The following is a 16107-nucleotide window of genomic DNA, read 5'->3' as shown; positions in this document are numbered from 1 at the left end:
GTTGCATAAGCCATCAGGCTGAGGGGCGTTCAGAGAGGTAGTCATCTGCTCTGCTCAGATCCTCTGGGCTGCGACTCATTCAGCCGGGCCTGTGCTGAAACCAAACTGGTCGGCCCTGGAAGTCCCCGCCCCAAGTTTACATTCCTAAAAGGCAGGGGGTCTTTGGAGAATCAAAGTTCTCAAGAAACATCTGTCCATCAGCTCCAGGAGGAATTTTATGTCCTTTGGATTTTTCCCACCAGAGCTTGTAGCAAATGTGTCAGCTGAGTTCTTGCCACTTTCCCTCTTCCCTCGGCTGTGCCAGAAGCGGGGCTGCCCCTCTGCTCCCCCTGCTCTCACTCCAGCCGCCCTGTGGGTGGGGAGGTACCTGGGGGTCTGTCAGCTTAGAAGACCCTGTGGGAGGGCAGCCCCTCTGAGGACTAGGGCTGGGGCTCCTGTGCACACAGTGCAGTAGATTGCCTTGAAAAGGAAGTTTTCCTCAAAGTTTCCATTAAAAGAGCATCGATTTCCCTCCTTACTCATTAGAATCGCTTATCCTGAGCCAGTCTTTAAGTGGCTAATTTCCGCTGAAAAGCAAGCAGGGGGTTTCAGGAACCATAGCCCCTGCTTTGCTTGTCCTGGGAACAGCCCTTGGGCCAGCGCCATCCAGCTCTCTCCCGGGCTGGGCGGGGAGCGGGCCGGGCCACCTGCTGGGGCTCCTATCGGACCAGCCCCCAGCCTCGGCTCCGGTGGAGTGGACAGCTGGGCTGGGGAGGGGGAGGGTGGCTGGCCTGGGAGCAGACCTTGAGTCAGGGCGACCGAGTCCTCCAAGGACCCCCTCACCTATCGTGTGCCACCCCAGGGGCCCTTCCTGTTCTCCGCGGTCCAGGCCTTTGGCCCTGTCAAGGCCTCCCCTGCTTCTTCACGCGGACAAGCAGCAGTGTGGTCTTGTCTTGTGTGCTGCTTGGTGGGACGTGAAGCTGGGAGTGGTCAACCACTGCTCCGACCCACCAGGGTCTCCACAGAGCAGCCCAAGAGGAGGGGCCTCTGGCTCGCTCTGGGAGCTTCTCAGAGGACAAGGCTTTCCCAAGAGTCAGGCCACTCGGAGCCCATCTGCCCCTCACTTGACAGGGTGCAGACGCTACCAGACAGCAGGAAGTGCTCACGGCTCTGGCAGGGACTAGGTGGGTGTCCACATGGACCTTCGGTTGGATGCACAGACCCCAGGACTCACATGGGGTAAAGCTGCCCATGGAGAAGCTGTCGGGAGTGGCTGGCACCCTGCTTCCGTGCTGCTCGCCCAGGGGCTCCTTGAGAACGGACGGGTGGAGTCCGCAGTGACTCACGCATCCTGAGGGCCACCAGCCGCTCGCATCCCAGAAGTTACTTACTGGTCTGTTCTCCTCAGGGCTCTGGGGTCATCAGGGGATGGAGCCCCAGGAGGAGGGGCCCCAGAGCATCCTCCCTCCTGCTAGCGTCTTTTCTCAGGGAGGCCGTCCTGGGTCTGAGGTTGTCCTGGGACCTGCAAGGGGGCAGGCAGGAGCCCCCATCAGCATTGGAGGGAGGGAGATGCTAGAACCTCCCATGGGTCTGATGGAGTCTGGGTGGAGCTCAGACCCCCTGGCTGACGGGCAGGCCTGCCCTCTCCAGTGTCATCTTGACCATCCCCTCCCATGCCCCAAAGTGTCCATCCCACCCAGGATGTGTTGTGGTCTCAGGGAGGGAGATGCTAGAAACCTCCAAACAAGGAAGGAAGACCCCGGCCCGAGCCTGTGCCAGGGGTGTCAGAGGGCAGCTCTGCAGGCCCATCCACAGGACCCCCGCCTCCATTCAGCACATGGCAAGGCCCACCTGGGTGTCATGCTTGTCCTTGGAGTTGGGAGACCCCACTCTCCGCCTGACCCAGGGGCTCTGTGTGAGGGTGGAGGGACCACTAGGAGTTCAGCCTGGGACAGAGGTGCCAGGTGCCGGGGGGAGAAGCAAGTGTTCACTGAGGGGCACGGTGGGGCCTGGCAGCCTGCACAAGACACTCTCCGGGGTCTTCACGGGACCCCTTGCGGCCGAGGGAGGGAGCCTGCGCAAGGAGCAGGCCCCAGGGCCAGCCATGAGAGGTACACCAGCCCCTGCACCCCCGGGAAACGGATGTTTCACCCATTTTCTTCCCGGGAGGGCACGTGGGCCCCAGTTTGCCACATTACTCTGTGGGTGAAGCTGTTGGGCTCGCACGCGGCCCCCTTCTCGGAGACCATGTGTCCAGCCGGGTCCCCGTGCTGCCTGGCATGGGTCTCGCTGGGGCCCAAGTCGTGGGAGCGGCAGCTCATTGGAGCCACGTGTCCTCCACTGCAGCGAGGCTGTCTGGGAGAACATGGCGCGCATGTGCGTGAAGACCCAGCGGCTGGATGTCGCCAAGGTGTGCCTGGGGCACATGGGCCACGCGCGCGGAGCCCGAGCGCTGCGGGAGGCTGAGCAGGAGCCAGAGCCAGAGGCCAGGGTGGCCGTGTTGGCCATACAGCTGGGCATGCTGGTGAGTGGGCACCACCCCGATGGGCAGGCCAGCCTCCCACGCACAGTGTGTGCTTGTCCGGGCCCTTGGGTTGCAGGGAACAGAAACCCCCTCAAACAAGCTGAGGCCAAAATGGGGGTGGGGGGGAGGGAGTCCCCTGTAGAGCCCCTGAGACCACCCCCCTCCACGCCGGTCCCGTCCCTGCCTCCTGCGTGTTCGCGGAGCTCACGGCCCCTTGTACCCCTGTGGCCCAGAGAGGCCGATGGAAGTCGCAGGAGATGCAGGCCGAGTGGCCAGGCACAGCTCATTGTTGGGGTGGGGACAGTCGGGAGCAGACACCCATGGGTCTGATGGGGTCTGGGTGGAGCTCAGACCCCCTGGCTGATGGGCAGGCCTGCCCTCTCCAGTGTCGTCTTGACCATCCCCTCCCATGCCCCAAAGTGTCCATCCCACCCAGGGTGTGTTGTGGTCTCAGTCGTGGGCGGGTTGACGGCCCAGCCGTCCTGCCGCCTGCCACGGTGGATCCCTGGTGACTTTCGGCTGCCGTTGGGGGCATCGTCGGCGCCGACAGGCACACTTCCTTCCCTCAGGAGGACGCAGAACATCTGTACAAGAAATGCGGGCGCTACGACCTCCTCAATAGGCTCCTGCAGGCCTCGGGCCAGTGGCAGAGGGCCATTGAGGTGGCTGAGCAACACGACCGCGTGCACCTGCGCACCACCTACTACAACTACGCTCGGCACCTGGAGGCCAGCGGGGACTGCAGCCTGTCCCTCAGCTAGTGAGCACGGGCGGGCAGCCAGGACCTCTTGCCTCTGCTGCCCCAGTGAGGGGGCCTTGGAGGTTCTCAGAGGAAGATCCAGACCAGCACCATCTCGGTGGGAGGCCTTCGGGGGGGCCTGAGCTCTGTGCTTTAGGAGGACCTGCCAGGCTCTGGGTCTCTAGGCCGCAGTGCTGGTCGGGCCTGTGCTCCCCGGACAGTGCTAGTGGTGGAGCTCTTAGTCGGGTGCACAGGCCATAGAGCTGCAAGCTGAACCAGGGAGCGAGCGGCACTTTCTCTTCTCCCGCAGCTACGAGAAGTCAGACACGCACCGCTTCGAGGTGCCACGGATGCTGGCAGAGGACCTGCAGGCCCTGGAGCTATACGTCAACAAGATGAAGGACAAGTGAGTGGCCAGGCCCGGGAGGTCTTCCCCCCCAGAGCCTCACACGTGAGCTGGTCCCCAGGCCACCAGGCGGGGGCCTCCCCCGGGGACCTCACTCGGGCTCGTCCACCCAGCGTCCATGTCTCCTGGCTGCTGGTGTGGGACCCAGGGCTCACTTCCAGCGGGAGAGGGGCCTGAGGGAGCGCATGCGGCTCCTCACAGGACCCTGTGGAGGTGGTGGGCCCAGTACCTGGAGAGCCAGGCCGAGATGGATGCCGCGCTTCGCTACTACGAGCTGGCGCACGACTACTTCTCTCTGGTCCGCGTTTACTGCTTCCAGGGCAACATCCAGAAGGTAGGAGCCCCGGAGGGCGGCGGGCTGCTTGGCAGAGGAGGCTGCACGCAAAACCCCTGTCCCTGGTGTCTCTAGGCCGCAGAGATAGCCAGCGAGACCGGGAACTGGGCGGCCTCCTACCACCTGGCCCGCCAGTACGAGAGCCAGGACGAGGTGCGGCAGGCCGTGCACTTCTACACGCGCGCCCAGGCCTTCAACAATGCCATCCGCCTCTGTAAGGTGCGCGCCCAGCCTCTGCCAGCGCTGCCGGGTGGGGGAGGCTGCTTCCCACCTTCTGTTGAGAGAGTTTCAAACAGAAAGTTAGAGACTCATGTCCTGAGTGTCATACCCCTACCCAGGCAGGTGTCTACGTCTCATGCCTCACTCTGCCCAAGTGCGCTCGGGGACGCTCCCTGCTATACAGGCTCCTGAGCAGCAGGGAGGCTGTTCACGGCTCGTACTCAGTAGACATACCTAGGAAGCCGTCGGACGCTCTGCATCCATAAAAGTGTTCCAGCCCAGGGTCCCACTTCAGGAAAGGTCGAAAAGGCGGAGAGCCCTCATGTCAGGTAGTTCCCCAACGTTCTGTGCTCCCACAGGAGCACGGCCTGGATGACCAGCTTATGAACTTGGCCCTGCTGAGCTCCCCCAAGGACATGATCGAGGCCGCACGCTACTACGAGGAGAAGGGTGAGCAGATGGACCAGGCGGTCATGCTGTACCACAAGGTGAGGCCACCCGCCCCAGGCCCCGGGCACAGCGGAGCGCCCAGACGGTGCTGCTCAGAGTTCTCCCACTGTCCACAGGCCGGCCACTTCTCCAAGGCCCTGGAGCTGGCCTTCACCACACAGCAGTTTGCGGCCCTGCAGCTCGTGGCAGAGGACCTGGATGAGAAGTCAGACCCCGCCCTCCTGGCCCGCTGCTCCGACTTCTTCCTGGAGCACAGTCAGTACGAGAAGGCAGTGGAGCTGCTGCTGGCCGCCAAGAAGGTACGGGCCCTGTGGGCGGGCGGCCACCCTCACCAACCACGCTCACCAGGAAGGCCAGGCCGGCCTGTGCGGGACTCGCCACCTGTTTCCAGTCATAGCCAAGGAGTCCACTTTCTTCTGTGTGTGTGTTGTAAAGAGCACATAACGTGAAAGTTACCATCTTAGGGGTTTTTGAGTGTACATCTCAGTGGTGTTAAGTACATTCACGTGTTTGTGCAGCTAATCTCCAAGACCCTACTGGTCTCGCAGAACTCAAACTCTCCCGGCCCCTGGCACACGCCCTCCGCCTTTCTGTCTCTCTGACTGTGAGTCTAGGGACGTGTGTCAGTGGACTCGCTTGTCTTTGCGACTGGCTTCTCGCCCGAGCATAGTGTCCCCCAGGCCGTCCACGCTGCAGCACGTGTTGGAAGGTCCCTGCTGTTTGAGACTGAACCGTATTCCTCTGCACGGACAGACCACACCTGGCTTGTCCAGCATCCAAAGGTGGACGTTTGGGTTGCTTCTGCCCTTTTTTTTGGCCACACCAGCACAGCTTGTGGGATTTTAGTTCCCCAACCAGGGATGGAACCTGGGCCCTCGGCAGTGAGAGCGCAGAGCCCTAACCACCAGGGAATTCTCTCTACCCTTTGACCGTTGTGAATAAGCATGAATGTGCGAACATCTCTTCAAGACCCTGCTTTCAGTTCTTTGGCGAATTTACCCAGAGAGGGAAGTGCTGGGTCACATGATAACTCTGCTCTAACATTCTATGGAACCACCACACTGTTTCCATGGCGGCTGAACCGTTTGATGCTCCCACCAGCAGAGCACCAGGGTCCCAGTTTCTCCACATCCTCCCCAACACTCCCTGTCTTCTAGTTTCTGATAGTAGCCATCTTAATGGGTATGTGTACTAATCTTCCTTAAGGAGAAAAATTCCCCTTGATGGAAACTGAATGGAGATGTAGAAAATGGTTAGTCACCCAGAATCAGCCTGTCCTAATTGGAAGATCTTTTTTCCTGCAGACAGAATCACACGTGCAGTGTGGTCTCTCATTATGAGTGATAGGAGAATTCCTGAGCAAGTGAAAAGGCACACACACCACGTACTTGGTTAGAGAGACCTACTGACTGGCCTCCCTAAGGCCGCTTCAGACTGACTCTGACCCCAGGAAAAATACCACAGGGCTTCCTCTAGTTAGAGAAGTGGATTCTGTAGTTTTACAATGAAAACCAGATAAGCCAGAAGAGCCGAGAAAAATCTGGGAAGAAGAGTGTAACAAGAGGTGATTAAACCTCCCAGATCATAAACTTTATCAGTGCTAGAATAATTGGGGTTTGGTGCGTGGGGCCTATAGATCAGTAGGAAATACTAGAAAATCCAGAAATAGAGCCACATACGGGTGCACATTTACATGTGGTGAAGGAGCATCTCACAACAGTGGGGGTGAGCCCTTCGGTGAATGGGACTGACACAGCCAGGTGGCCACTTGGGAAAAGTGAAGTTAAACCCTTCTCACCTGCTGCGTCTGAGGAAACCGCAGGCAGGTCAGAGATCTAAGAGCATAGGGAGGCAGCCCAGTGCCACCAGAAGTCACATGTGTCTCGTATGACCTTGAAGGAGGGAAGGCATTTTCTAAATACAACTCAAAACCCAACAGCCATAGTGGGAAAGGCTGATCAATTTGACCAAATACAAATTTGAAAATAGCACATGGAAAACACAGCATAAACAAAGCAAAGATGAATAATAAAATGGGAAAAAATGTATTCTACCTATATCCCAAAAGGCCAATCTTCTTAATATGTATAGAGTTTCTATAAACCAATAAGAAATCTACCAACAACTCAAGAGGAAGGACAAAGAATATGGTCAGTTTGTTTTAAAAAGGAAATCTGGATGGTTCCTGAATGTCCGATACACAGCCTCACTCATCGTCAGGGGAATACAGATCAGAAGCAAGGAGATGCCATTGTTTGTGAATTAGGCTAGTAAAGTGAAAAGGCTAGAAAACCCACCAGGTTGTAGTGGGAAACAGTTGTGCTCAGGCTGCGGGTAGGAACATGGCCGTGGCACCTGCCACAGGTGACAAGCACATCTTCCTTGGTCCAGTGCTTCCTATCGTCAGCAGTCATGCTAACAACACACTTATACACGCGTGAATGGCATAGGCACAAGGGCCTCTGCACCTGCAGGACCACCCCTCCGAGTCTGGGCAGGATGCCCTGCAGGTTCCTGGCACAGCTGTCAGCAGAGGAAATCATCTCCAAGATATAGTTCTTTTTCTTCCCAAGACACATTATTTTTTTTTAATCCACAATGGGCTGTTTTATTTATTATTTTTAATTTAATTTATTTTATTTTTGGCTGCATTGAGTCTTCGTTGTTGCACACGGGGTTTCTCTAGTTGGGTGAGCGGGGGCTACTCTTCGTTGCGGCGCACAGGCTTCTCATTGCAGTGGCTTTTCTTGTTGCGGAGCGTGGGCCTAGCCGCGCGGGCTTCAGTAGTTGTGGCTCGCGGGCTCTAGAGCGCTCAGGCTTCAGTAGTTGCAGCGCGTCATCTCAGTAGTTGTGGCACACGGGCTTAGTTGCTCCACAGCGTGTGGGATCTTCCCGGACCAGGGCTCGATCCCATGTCCCCTGCATTGGCAGGCAGATTCTTAACCACTGCACCACCAGGGAAGCCCCCCAAGACACATTCTTTTTTTTTGTGTGTGTGTGTGGTACGCAGGCCTCTCACTGCTGTGGCCTCTCCCGTTGCGGAGCACAGGCTCCGGACGCGCAGGCTCAGCGGCCATGGCTCACGGGCCCAGCCGCTCCGCGGCATGTGGGATCCTCCCAGACCGGGGCACGAACCCGCATCCCCTGCATCGGCAGGCAGACTCTCAACCACTGCGCCACCAGGGAAGCCCCCAAGACACATTCTTAAGGGAAGAATATACAATTTTTCTTGAATTTTTAAGGAAAGTTAATTAAATTAATTAAACCTCTTACTTTGAAAACTTGAAAAGAATTATAGAAGAAAATTAGTTTCTGGTCTCCTTTTCCTCCCACAACGAATATAACTTCCTTTTGGGCTGCACGTTTCCTTGGTTGCCTCTAGAGTATGAATAGCAAGAGAAGGTCACGTGCCCCCACCTGGCCGCACTGTTCCCCCCACCCCCACCCCAGGAGGCGGGGAGGTGTGGCTCTCCCCCAGGCCACAGGTGACTGCCCCTTGGTTTCTGTGGCCCTTCCCAGTATCACGAAGCCCTGCAGCTCTGCCTGGAGCAGAACTTGACCATCACTGAGGAGATGGCCGAAAAGATGACGGTGTCCAAGGACTGCAAGGAGCTGTCTGAAGAGTCCCGGCGTGAGCTGCTGGAGCAGATTGCCAGCTGCTGCATGCGCCAGGGCAACTACCACCTGGCCACCAAGAAGTACACGCAGGCAGGGGACAGGCTGAAGGTGAGTGCGGCCCAGCGCATGGGTGCCCTGTGGGATGAGCTTCCGGGCAGGGCTCCGAAGGCGCCTGCCAAGACCTTGCAGCCCAGAGCTCGCTTGTCCTGAAGACACACCTGCAGCGTCGGGCGGGAGCTCTGTCCACCTTGCCAGGAAGGGGCCAGCCCGGCTCTTTCTCTGTCCAGGCCATGAGAGCACTGCTCAAGTCTGGGGACACTGAGAAAATTGTGTTCTTTGCGGGCGTGTCGAGGCAAAAGGAGATCTACATCATGGCAGCCAACTACCTGCAGTCCCTGGACTGGCGGAAGGACCCAGAGATCATGAAGAGCATCATCAGCTTCTATACCAAGGGCCGGGCCCTGGACCTCCTGGCCGGCTTCTACGATGCCTGTGCCCAGGTACCGACCCCCCACTTCCAGGGGCCCTGGGTGGGTGGGGGGACCCATGGGTCCTGACGCCTCCTCATGCAGGTAGAGATCGACGAGTACCAGAACTATGACAAGGCCCATGGGGCGCTGACTGAGGCCTACAAGTGCCTGTCCAAGGCCAAGGCCAGGAGCCCACTGGACCAGGAGGCCAGGCTGGCGCAGCTGCAGAGCAAAATGGCACTGGTGAAGCGCTTCATGCAGGCCCGCAGGTGCGTCAGCCGTGGGGCAGCATGGCATTTCCAGTGGACGTTCTTCTAAGGAACTCCTTGGACAGCTGGACGGGAAGGGCAGGGTGTGCCGTTGCTCTATGCACGTTGGGGCTCCTCTGGTTCCCGCAGAACCGGGCTGACTCTTGGGAGGTTGTTCCAGAAACAGCCGAGACCTTTGAGGGAGGAAAGTGGTGGTCGGGGGAGGCAGGTTGGTGTCAGGAGAGGCTGTATTTGAGGGGAGCCCTGGGCCTGCTCAGGTGCGTGCAGGGGTCCGGCAGGTGGTTCTAGGGAGGGGCCCGTAGGACAGGCCACAAATCCAAATGTGTCCGGGACCTCAGTTTTTACTTATTGGCAGCTTGTCCAGTGCTTCCAAGACCCTTGTGTGGGCAGCAGGGCTCAGCTTCTGCCTAAACCAATGAAAGCACTTTGCTTATCTGAGAAGAGGCTTTCCAAAGACTTCCAAAAACATTTTGAATGCTGTTTATGGAGTGGGGCTCTTTGAAGGGTGCTCCCCCACTTGCATGTGTAGGTTCAGGAACATCAGGGCTGCAGGAGGGAGGGGGCTCAGCCACAGGGCAGGGTGCTTGGACAGAGGGAGGGGAATGCGGGGGCCAGAGGGCTGGCCTGTGGGGGACTCACAGGGCCTCCTGGTCCCACCCCCGCCTGCACACACCGCACCAGGCACTGCGGAGACCCTGGGTGTCACCGTGCTGGCCTTTGCCTGGGCTGCCCTCCCTGACCGCTTCCCCACAGTGACGCACCCGCTCCATGCCCTCGCCCCTCTGTCCCAGGTCACCCTCCAGGCTGCTCCCTGGGCGGGACTGGCATTGACAGGCCGTGCCCTCCAGAGTCTAGTGCAGCACCAGTACCAGCCCTGCGAGCGGTCAGTACGTTTTGTTAAAACAAATTAGTGAATTTATGAATTGACTCAATAAAGAATTAATTTAGTTCACGGGAATTACCTTCTCAAAAGCTGCACCCTCCAGGCCGAGAGCCTGCCCTAACCCCTGACGTGCAGCTGTGCCCTGGGTTGGGGCTCAGAATGTCCCTGCTCCCAGCAGGACATACACCGAGGACCCCAAGGAGTCAATCAGGCAGTGCAAGCTGCTCCTGGAGGAGCCAGACCTGGACAGCATCGTCCGCGTCGGGGACGTATATGGCTTCCTGGTAGAGCGCCACGTGCAGATGGAGGACCTGCAGACGGTGAGGCCACACCTGGGGCTGATGGGGTTGCGGGGTGATGGGGGTATCCCGGCTTCAGAGCCCCCTGCGGAGCTCGCAGTGGGGGAGGCACCTCCCCACGTTTCAATTTTCTTTTTGATTTTTCAGCCTTTCTTATTTTGAAATAATTTCAAACTTAGAAGTTACAAGAATAATAGAACCCAACCGTTTACCAGATTCATTTTTTTACCATTTTGCCACATTTATGTATTCATTCTATATATGTTTAAAATTTTCTAGTTTATACATAAAATGGGTATTTTCTGAGCCATTTGACAGGCACAGACATCCTTTCCTGTCCCTTCACTCCTCAGTTTGCTAATAACACTTGGGGTGCCCACCTCCTGGAACTGAGAGTGTATGTAAGATGGGTGTCACTTCCTTAAATGTAGGATAGAATGTGTAAGTGAACCCGCTGGTCCTGGAGCTTTCTTTGTGGAGGGTTTTGATAATTCAGTTTAACAGAGCAGTTCTCAAACATTTTGGTCTTGGGACCCCTTTACGCTGGGGAAGTTATTGAGGACCCTAAGAGCTTTTATTTATGTGGGTTATATCTACCAATATTTACCGCATTAGAAAATAAACTAATAAATTTGTAAAACATGTTAATTTACTTAAAAATAAAATAAACCCACTACATGGTAACATAGGTAACATTTTAATTTAAAATAACTGTATTTTTCAAAACAAAGACATTTAGTGAGAAAAGTAACTTTGTTTTACCTTGTTGCAAATCTCTTTAATGTCTGACATAATACAGGACAGCCAGACACTCCCGTGTCTGCTTCTGCATTCAATGTGGTAAAATAAGTTTGATTCACTGAAATATGAAATCTGTGATGAAAACGCAGCTTCACCCCAATGTGTAGGTGAGAAGGGGAGGACCTTGTAGCAGCCCTGTCAAGTATTTGCGGGTCTTAGACACCACACCACACTCCACAAGTGGTGTTTCCTAAGTTAGTTGCAATGAGCGATCTGAAACCATGTCAGCGTGCTTTTTGTACTTGTTACCTTAAAACCCGTTGGTCTATCTTGCATCTTTTACACATACGTGATTTTGTAACATCATGGTGGTCGTTTGGAAAATACTGGTTCACTGGGTTGTGCAAATGTCAAAACATTTCATTACACCCATCAAAGAAATCCTGTTGGCTAACATCACCAGCAACCTCATCAGGAAAGTCCAAGTGTTGGGTGGCCATGCAGCTGGTGGTGGCTGCGACATAGGTGGGTGTGTGGTGGTGTCTCACTGTGGTTGTAACGCACCCTGTCCGCGTGGCTGGCGGCGAGCCCCTGCTCAGGTCCCCTCCTGCAAGTGCTCACACCGTTCCCCTCGCTTCACTGGGTGTTTGTCTTCTTATTGTTGAGTGTGGCCTGGACGTTGTCTGCATCAGATGTGTGAGCTGCCGTGTTTTCTCCCCGTCTGTAGGGAGTTCCCTTTCATCCCTTGCCCTCCCCCTCCTTCTGGACTCCAGCCACTTGTATATATTGGCCCCTAGCTCAACTGATTCTCCTTTTCCCAGAATTTTTCCTGTTTTCATATGGGGCGGTTGCTTTGCTGTTGCTGCAAGTTGACTGTCCTCCTTCTGCAGAGTCTGCTCTGCTATTGCTCCTTGCGTAGTTTCACCTCCAGTGGGTCTGAACCGGCTCTCCTCCCTCCGTCTCCTGTGTCTCTTTATTCTGCTACTCTTTCCTCTGCCTTACAGAGCACGTAAAATATTTACTACTGTAAAGTCCTCGGCTCCCGTGTCAATTCCAGATGTCCCTATTGGTAGATTCTTCTCTTTGTTATGGTTCATATTTTCCTGCTTTGCAGGTCTGCAATTATTTATTGGATTCCAGACACTGTAAATGTTTTAGGTTGTCAAGTGATGGAATCTGTGTGTGTTCTTTTCAATATTGTTGAGTTTTCTCCTGGGATAAGGGTAAGTTACTTGGAAACAAATTTGATCCTTTTGTGATTGTATTTGGGAAATCTGTAACTATTTTTCCTTCAAATTTTTTTTCTGCCTTATTGTCTCTTTCTGGGCCTCCAGTTAAGTGTTAGTCCTTTTCATATTAAGTGGATACACATTTGTAATTGATGTTCATTGTTATTGATCTTTTCTTCCTATTACTTGAGTTAGGTAACATAACTATCTTCAAATATACTGAGTCTCTTTGGCTATCTTCAATCCACTGTTAACCTGTCCAACAAATTTTTCATTTTAGATTTTGTATTTTTCAGTTCTAGAATTTACACTTAGTTCTTTTTCTTTTTCTTTTTCTGCTAAAATTTCCTATTTGTTGATTAAGAATGAACACTTTATACTCTTGAGCATAGTTGTAATTGCTGCTCCAAAGTCTGTGCCACTAATTCAAACATCTGGATCATGTTGAGTTGGTCTCCATTATTTGTCTTTTCTCTTGAGCATAGGTCAGGTTTTCCTGTTTCTTTTTATGTCTAGCAGTTTTTTGTATCCCAGACATTGTGGATAACACATTGTAGAGACCCTGGCTTCTGCTATATCTTCTGTCTTGCTTTCCTTAGGCAGCCATCTTTGTTGAGCTCAGAGTGTAAGCCCCCCCACCATGGTGGGCAGCGGGGCTCTCTGCTCAGTACGTGGCTTTGCTCAGGCTCCTTGGTGTGTGGCCGGTCCCCACATGCAGAGTCAGGGTCAAGCAGAGGTCAGGGCAGAGCCCACACTTGGAATCTGTCCGCTCCACGACTGTCTTCACTGTTTCCTCACATGCCAGCTGCTGTGGTGGATGCAGTTCTGATTCTGGTTCTTTTGGCCAGTTTCTTTGTGCCTTTTACTTCCCCCAGTGGCCCTGACTGGGCCTCCCCGAGGCAGAAGTTACAACAAGCAGAAAACTCACCCAAGTGTCAGCTCCCCAAGCCCACCTGCCCATGGTTGTTCTCCAGAGCCTTTTGCATTTTGCCCAGTTTGTCCTTCTTGTTTGGGAGGGGGGCTGGTCTAGTGTGAGTCACCCTGCCCTCACCACAAGCCTCTGTCGTCGTTCTTTTCGGTCTTAGTTCTCTCGTAACCAGCAGCAGAACCCCACCTGGCTGCATTTTCCCTTCATGTTCTAAAGGGCAGCACACAGACTGTGCTATATTCCACGTGCTCTGCCCACGGCCTGTCCCTCACAGGTAGTTCCTGGTGAGGCTGCAGTGACCCCGAGGGACCCCCGCCTTCCTTTCCCAAGTGCTGGCAAACCCAGGATTGACAACTCATTCAGAAGCGTTGCCAGTGGGCCAGGCCGGCCTCACGGGGCGCAGTTCCCAGATTCCCAGGAAAGCCAAGCATCCGTGGCCCAGGTCTGGGGGATCAGCACCGTGAACTCAGACTTCCCAGCCCACTTGCTCACATCCTCCCAGTCCTGCCACTTCCACTCACCGACCCCTTTTGTTGTTGGGAAAACAGCTTTAAAGTGAATCCCAACAGGTTCCCCCTTTTTTGGAGAATAAAACAAAAGTGGACTGCGGAGATGCTCAGACCACTGAGTCCTCAAAATTAACAGAAAAATCACATTTCAAGTATTTCACCAAATTCTTTGTTGTCTCAAGCCTTGTTTGAAGCCTGTAGGATTTAGTAACTTTAAATTTTTTAAAATCTATAAATAAATTGAGAAAGGATAGGCCTGCATGAGTTTCCTCCCCGGGTGGGGGCAGGGGGCACAGAAGCCCCCGCTGCTGCTCTGGGGTCTCGCTGTCCCTGGGACGTCCCTCCCGCTCGGTCCTCATGGCCCCATCCTGAGTCCAGTCCTGACAGACTGCCGACCCTCCTTCTGGAGACGCTGCTTCCCTTGCCCCCAGTGCACCTCTAGGCCTGGCTGTGTCGTTCCCCGCGCCCAGGTGTTCTCTCTGGCTTCCCCGCCATCTCCCACCCCCTCCCCTCTGCGTAGGCTCCCCCACCCAAACCCCACGGCGGCCCAACTCCCTCCACCCTTGCTGGGCTGGGCTTCTCACCGAAGCGCCCAGTCCTCCCTTGGCTTGGTGCTCCCTTGTACCTGTGTCCTGTGTGCCCAGCACGGCGCCTGGCTCACAGCTGGCCCTCAGCAGACACCGAAGGGCGTCCCCTGGTGCCTGGATGTCTCCTTCCCTCGTTGGAGGGCTCCTGGGCACTTGCACACTGCCTCCCTCATCCCTCCAAACACCCTATTTTATCTTTATGATATTTATTGTTTATATCAGACAGTTATATCTGTCTGAAATAACATCATTCTAAAATTTTATCATCTTTAAGAAATGCTAAGATGTGATTATTTCCTCATAAAGTCAAAAAGCTCCTGGAAATTTTGTTCATATTCTGAATTGATACTCAGTGTACCTGTAGAAGCCACGTGAGGCCCTATTCCAGCTCCTTGTGCTTGCACATGACCCTCCCTGTGGGTGAGCAGGTGGAGCAGGTGTAAGGAGGTGTGGGTGGGTGCAGGCAGGTGGAGCAGGTGTAAGCACACCCATCCTGCCTCAGACCCCACTCCGAGCTGCTGTGTGGCCCCCATGCCCCCCCCCACACACATATTCCCACTGGTCGGACCAGAGGATGTCGTACAGGAAAACCACTGACAATCCCATAGTTCACCAGCCCCGGGCCAAGGACCACACACACGAGACTCACTAACCACAGGCAAATTAATGGGGGTAAATTGGAGGCCTGGTCAAAATAGACAAGACAAACCGTTTGTATGTTGCTGCTGGCCCTCTGGCCCAACAAGCACAAACCCCAGAGTGGCCCAACAAGCACACACCCCAGAGTGAATGAAACAGACGGGAGACATGAATCCATCCTTCCCTCGAGGTCTCCCTCTGTGTATCCAGGGTGGGCAGACCCTCTGGGGTGTGGTCCCCAGACACACAGGGTCCTGGTAACAGGCTGCCCATGGGACTCCCTGGGGGAGCTCACAGCACTGACCACCAGAGCCTGAGCCTCGCTGCCCGCAGATGCCACCAACGCTTGGGAAGGCCGGGAGGCCACCCGAGCCCCTTTATCAAAGGTGTCCCTCCCCTGTTCACTCTGCCCCCGGGCTGGGCCCCTTGTTCCCACTGTGCGCTGACCGGTCACGGCTGTTGTGTGTGACCCAGGCCTACAAGTACCTGGAGGAGATGCGGAAGAGAGTGTCCTCCATCAACGTGTCGTACTACGTGAGCCAGCGCACTGTGGACGCCGTGCACCAGGGCCTGGGCATCCCTCTGATGCGCACCATGCCGGAGCAGATGCGCCACAACAACGTGGAGGATCACAAGGAGATGGACGAGGAGGTGATGGAGGAGGTGGAGAATGGCCCCTGAGGGCCTGCTGCTGCCCAGGCTCTTCTGGGACTCGCCAGTCATTGTCAGTAGCAGGAGGCCGACGTTCCTGGTGAAAGTTTTGTGTCCGAGTCCGTAGGCAGAGCTGTGGGAAAATGCGCTAGCCTCCGAGGGGCATCAGGGGGAGGGTCTCTGAGCCACCCCTTCTGAGTCCCTGACCCCTGCAGGGTTTTGTTTTAGCCCCTCGGCAGTCAAGGGAGTTGGTTCATTTTTCCCATGACATTCCCCCAAGTACAGGGTGTAAAGCCTAAGAAACTGAGGGTGTCCCCATATTCCCGGCACCCCCGGCACCCACACAGGTTGCCCAGCAGTGCATCTGACTGGTTCCCACAGGACACCCCGTCCTGACCACAGGGAGACAATGGTTGGCACTGGGCTGCAGCGGGAGGCTCTGTCCATCTAGGCCGTGCCCTTTCCGTCACCAGCTCCCACCGTTAAGGGGCCATCAGGGACAGCACCATGATGGGGGCGGGGGGGGCTGCCTCATGCTTTCCCACCCCCAGCTCCACCCACCAGCTGCCGAAATTCTCCAAATAAAGTCTGTTTTCTCGGAGGCCTGTGTCCCCTTCCTGCCCCCATTTCCAT

At 55.4% G+C, this 16107-nt stretch overlaps 1 protein-coding gene across 2 annotated transcripts in view; it reads left to right on the top strand.

Moving 5' to 3' along the window:
* IFT140 (intraflagellar transport 140) overlaps positions 1 to 16075 on the top strand; it is a gene marked incomplete at its 5' end in the record, with an annotated part of 67643 nt that extends 51568 nt beyond the window's left edge. Inside the window, 12 exons of one of the 2 annotated variants that reach the window (XM_079719501.1) lie at positions 2326 to 2503; positions 3073 to 3263; positions 3553 to 3648; positions 3850 to 3982; positions 4058 to 4201; positions 4561 to 4689; positions 4768 to 4950; positions 8171 to 8377; positions 8557 to 8769; positions 8842 to 9008; positions 10067 to 10211; positions 15298 to 16075. In XM_079719501.1, coding sequence (XP_079575627.1) covers positions 2326 to 2503; positions 3073 to 3263; positions 3553 to 3648; positions 3850 to 3982; positions 4058 to 4201; positions 4561 to 4689; positions 4768 to 4950; positions 8171 to 8377; positions 8557 to 8769; positions 8842 to 9008; positions 10067 to 10211; positions 15298 to 15504 — 1993 coding nt within the window. In that variant the 3' untranslated portion in view covers positions 15505 to 16075. The remainder of the gene's footprint in view (positions 1 to 2325; positions 2504 to 3072; positions 3264 to 3552; positions 3649 to 3849; positions 3983 to 4057; positions 4202 to 4560; positions 4690 to 4767; positions 4951 to 8170; positions 8378 to 8556; positions 8770 to 8841; positions 9009 to 10066; positions 10212 to 15297) is intronic. The other variant, XM_079719500.1, reaches the window with a different exon arrangement.
* Positions 16076 to 16107: the final 32 nt, after the last annotated feature.

The sequence above is a fragment of the Hyperoodon ampullatus genome (assembly GCF_949752795.1).
Source record: "Hyperoodon ampullatus genome assembly, chromosome: 14".
Lineage (NCBI taxonomy): Eukaryota > Metazoa > Chordata > Mammalia > Artiodactyla > Ziphiidae > Hyperoodon > Hyperoodon ampullatus.
Note: the sequence above shows the minus strand (reverse complement) of the source record. Positions and strands in the feature narration are given on the sequence as shown.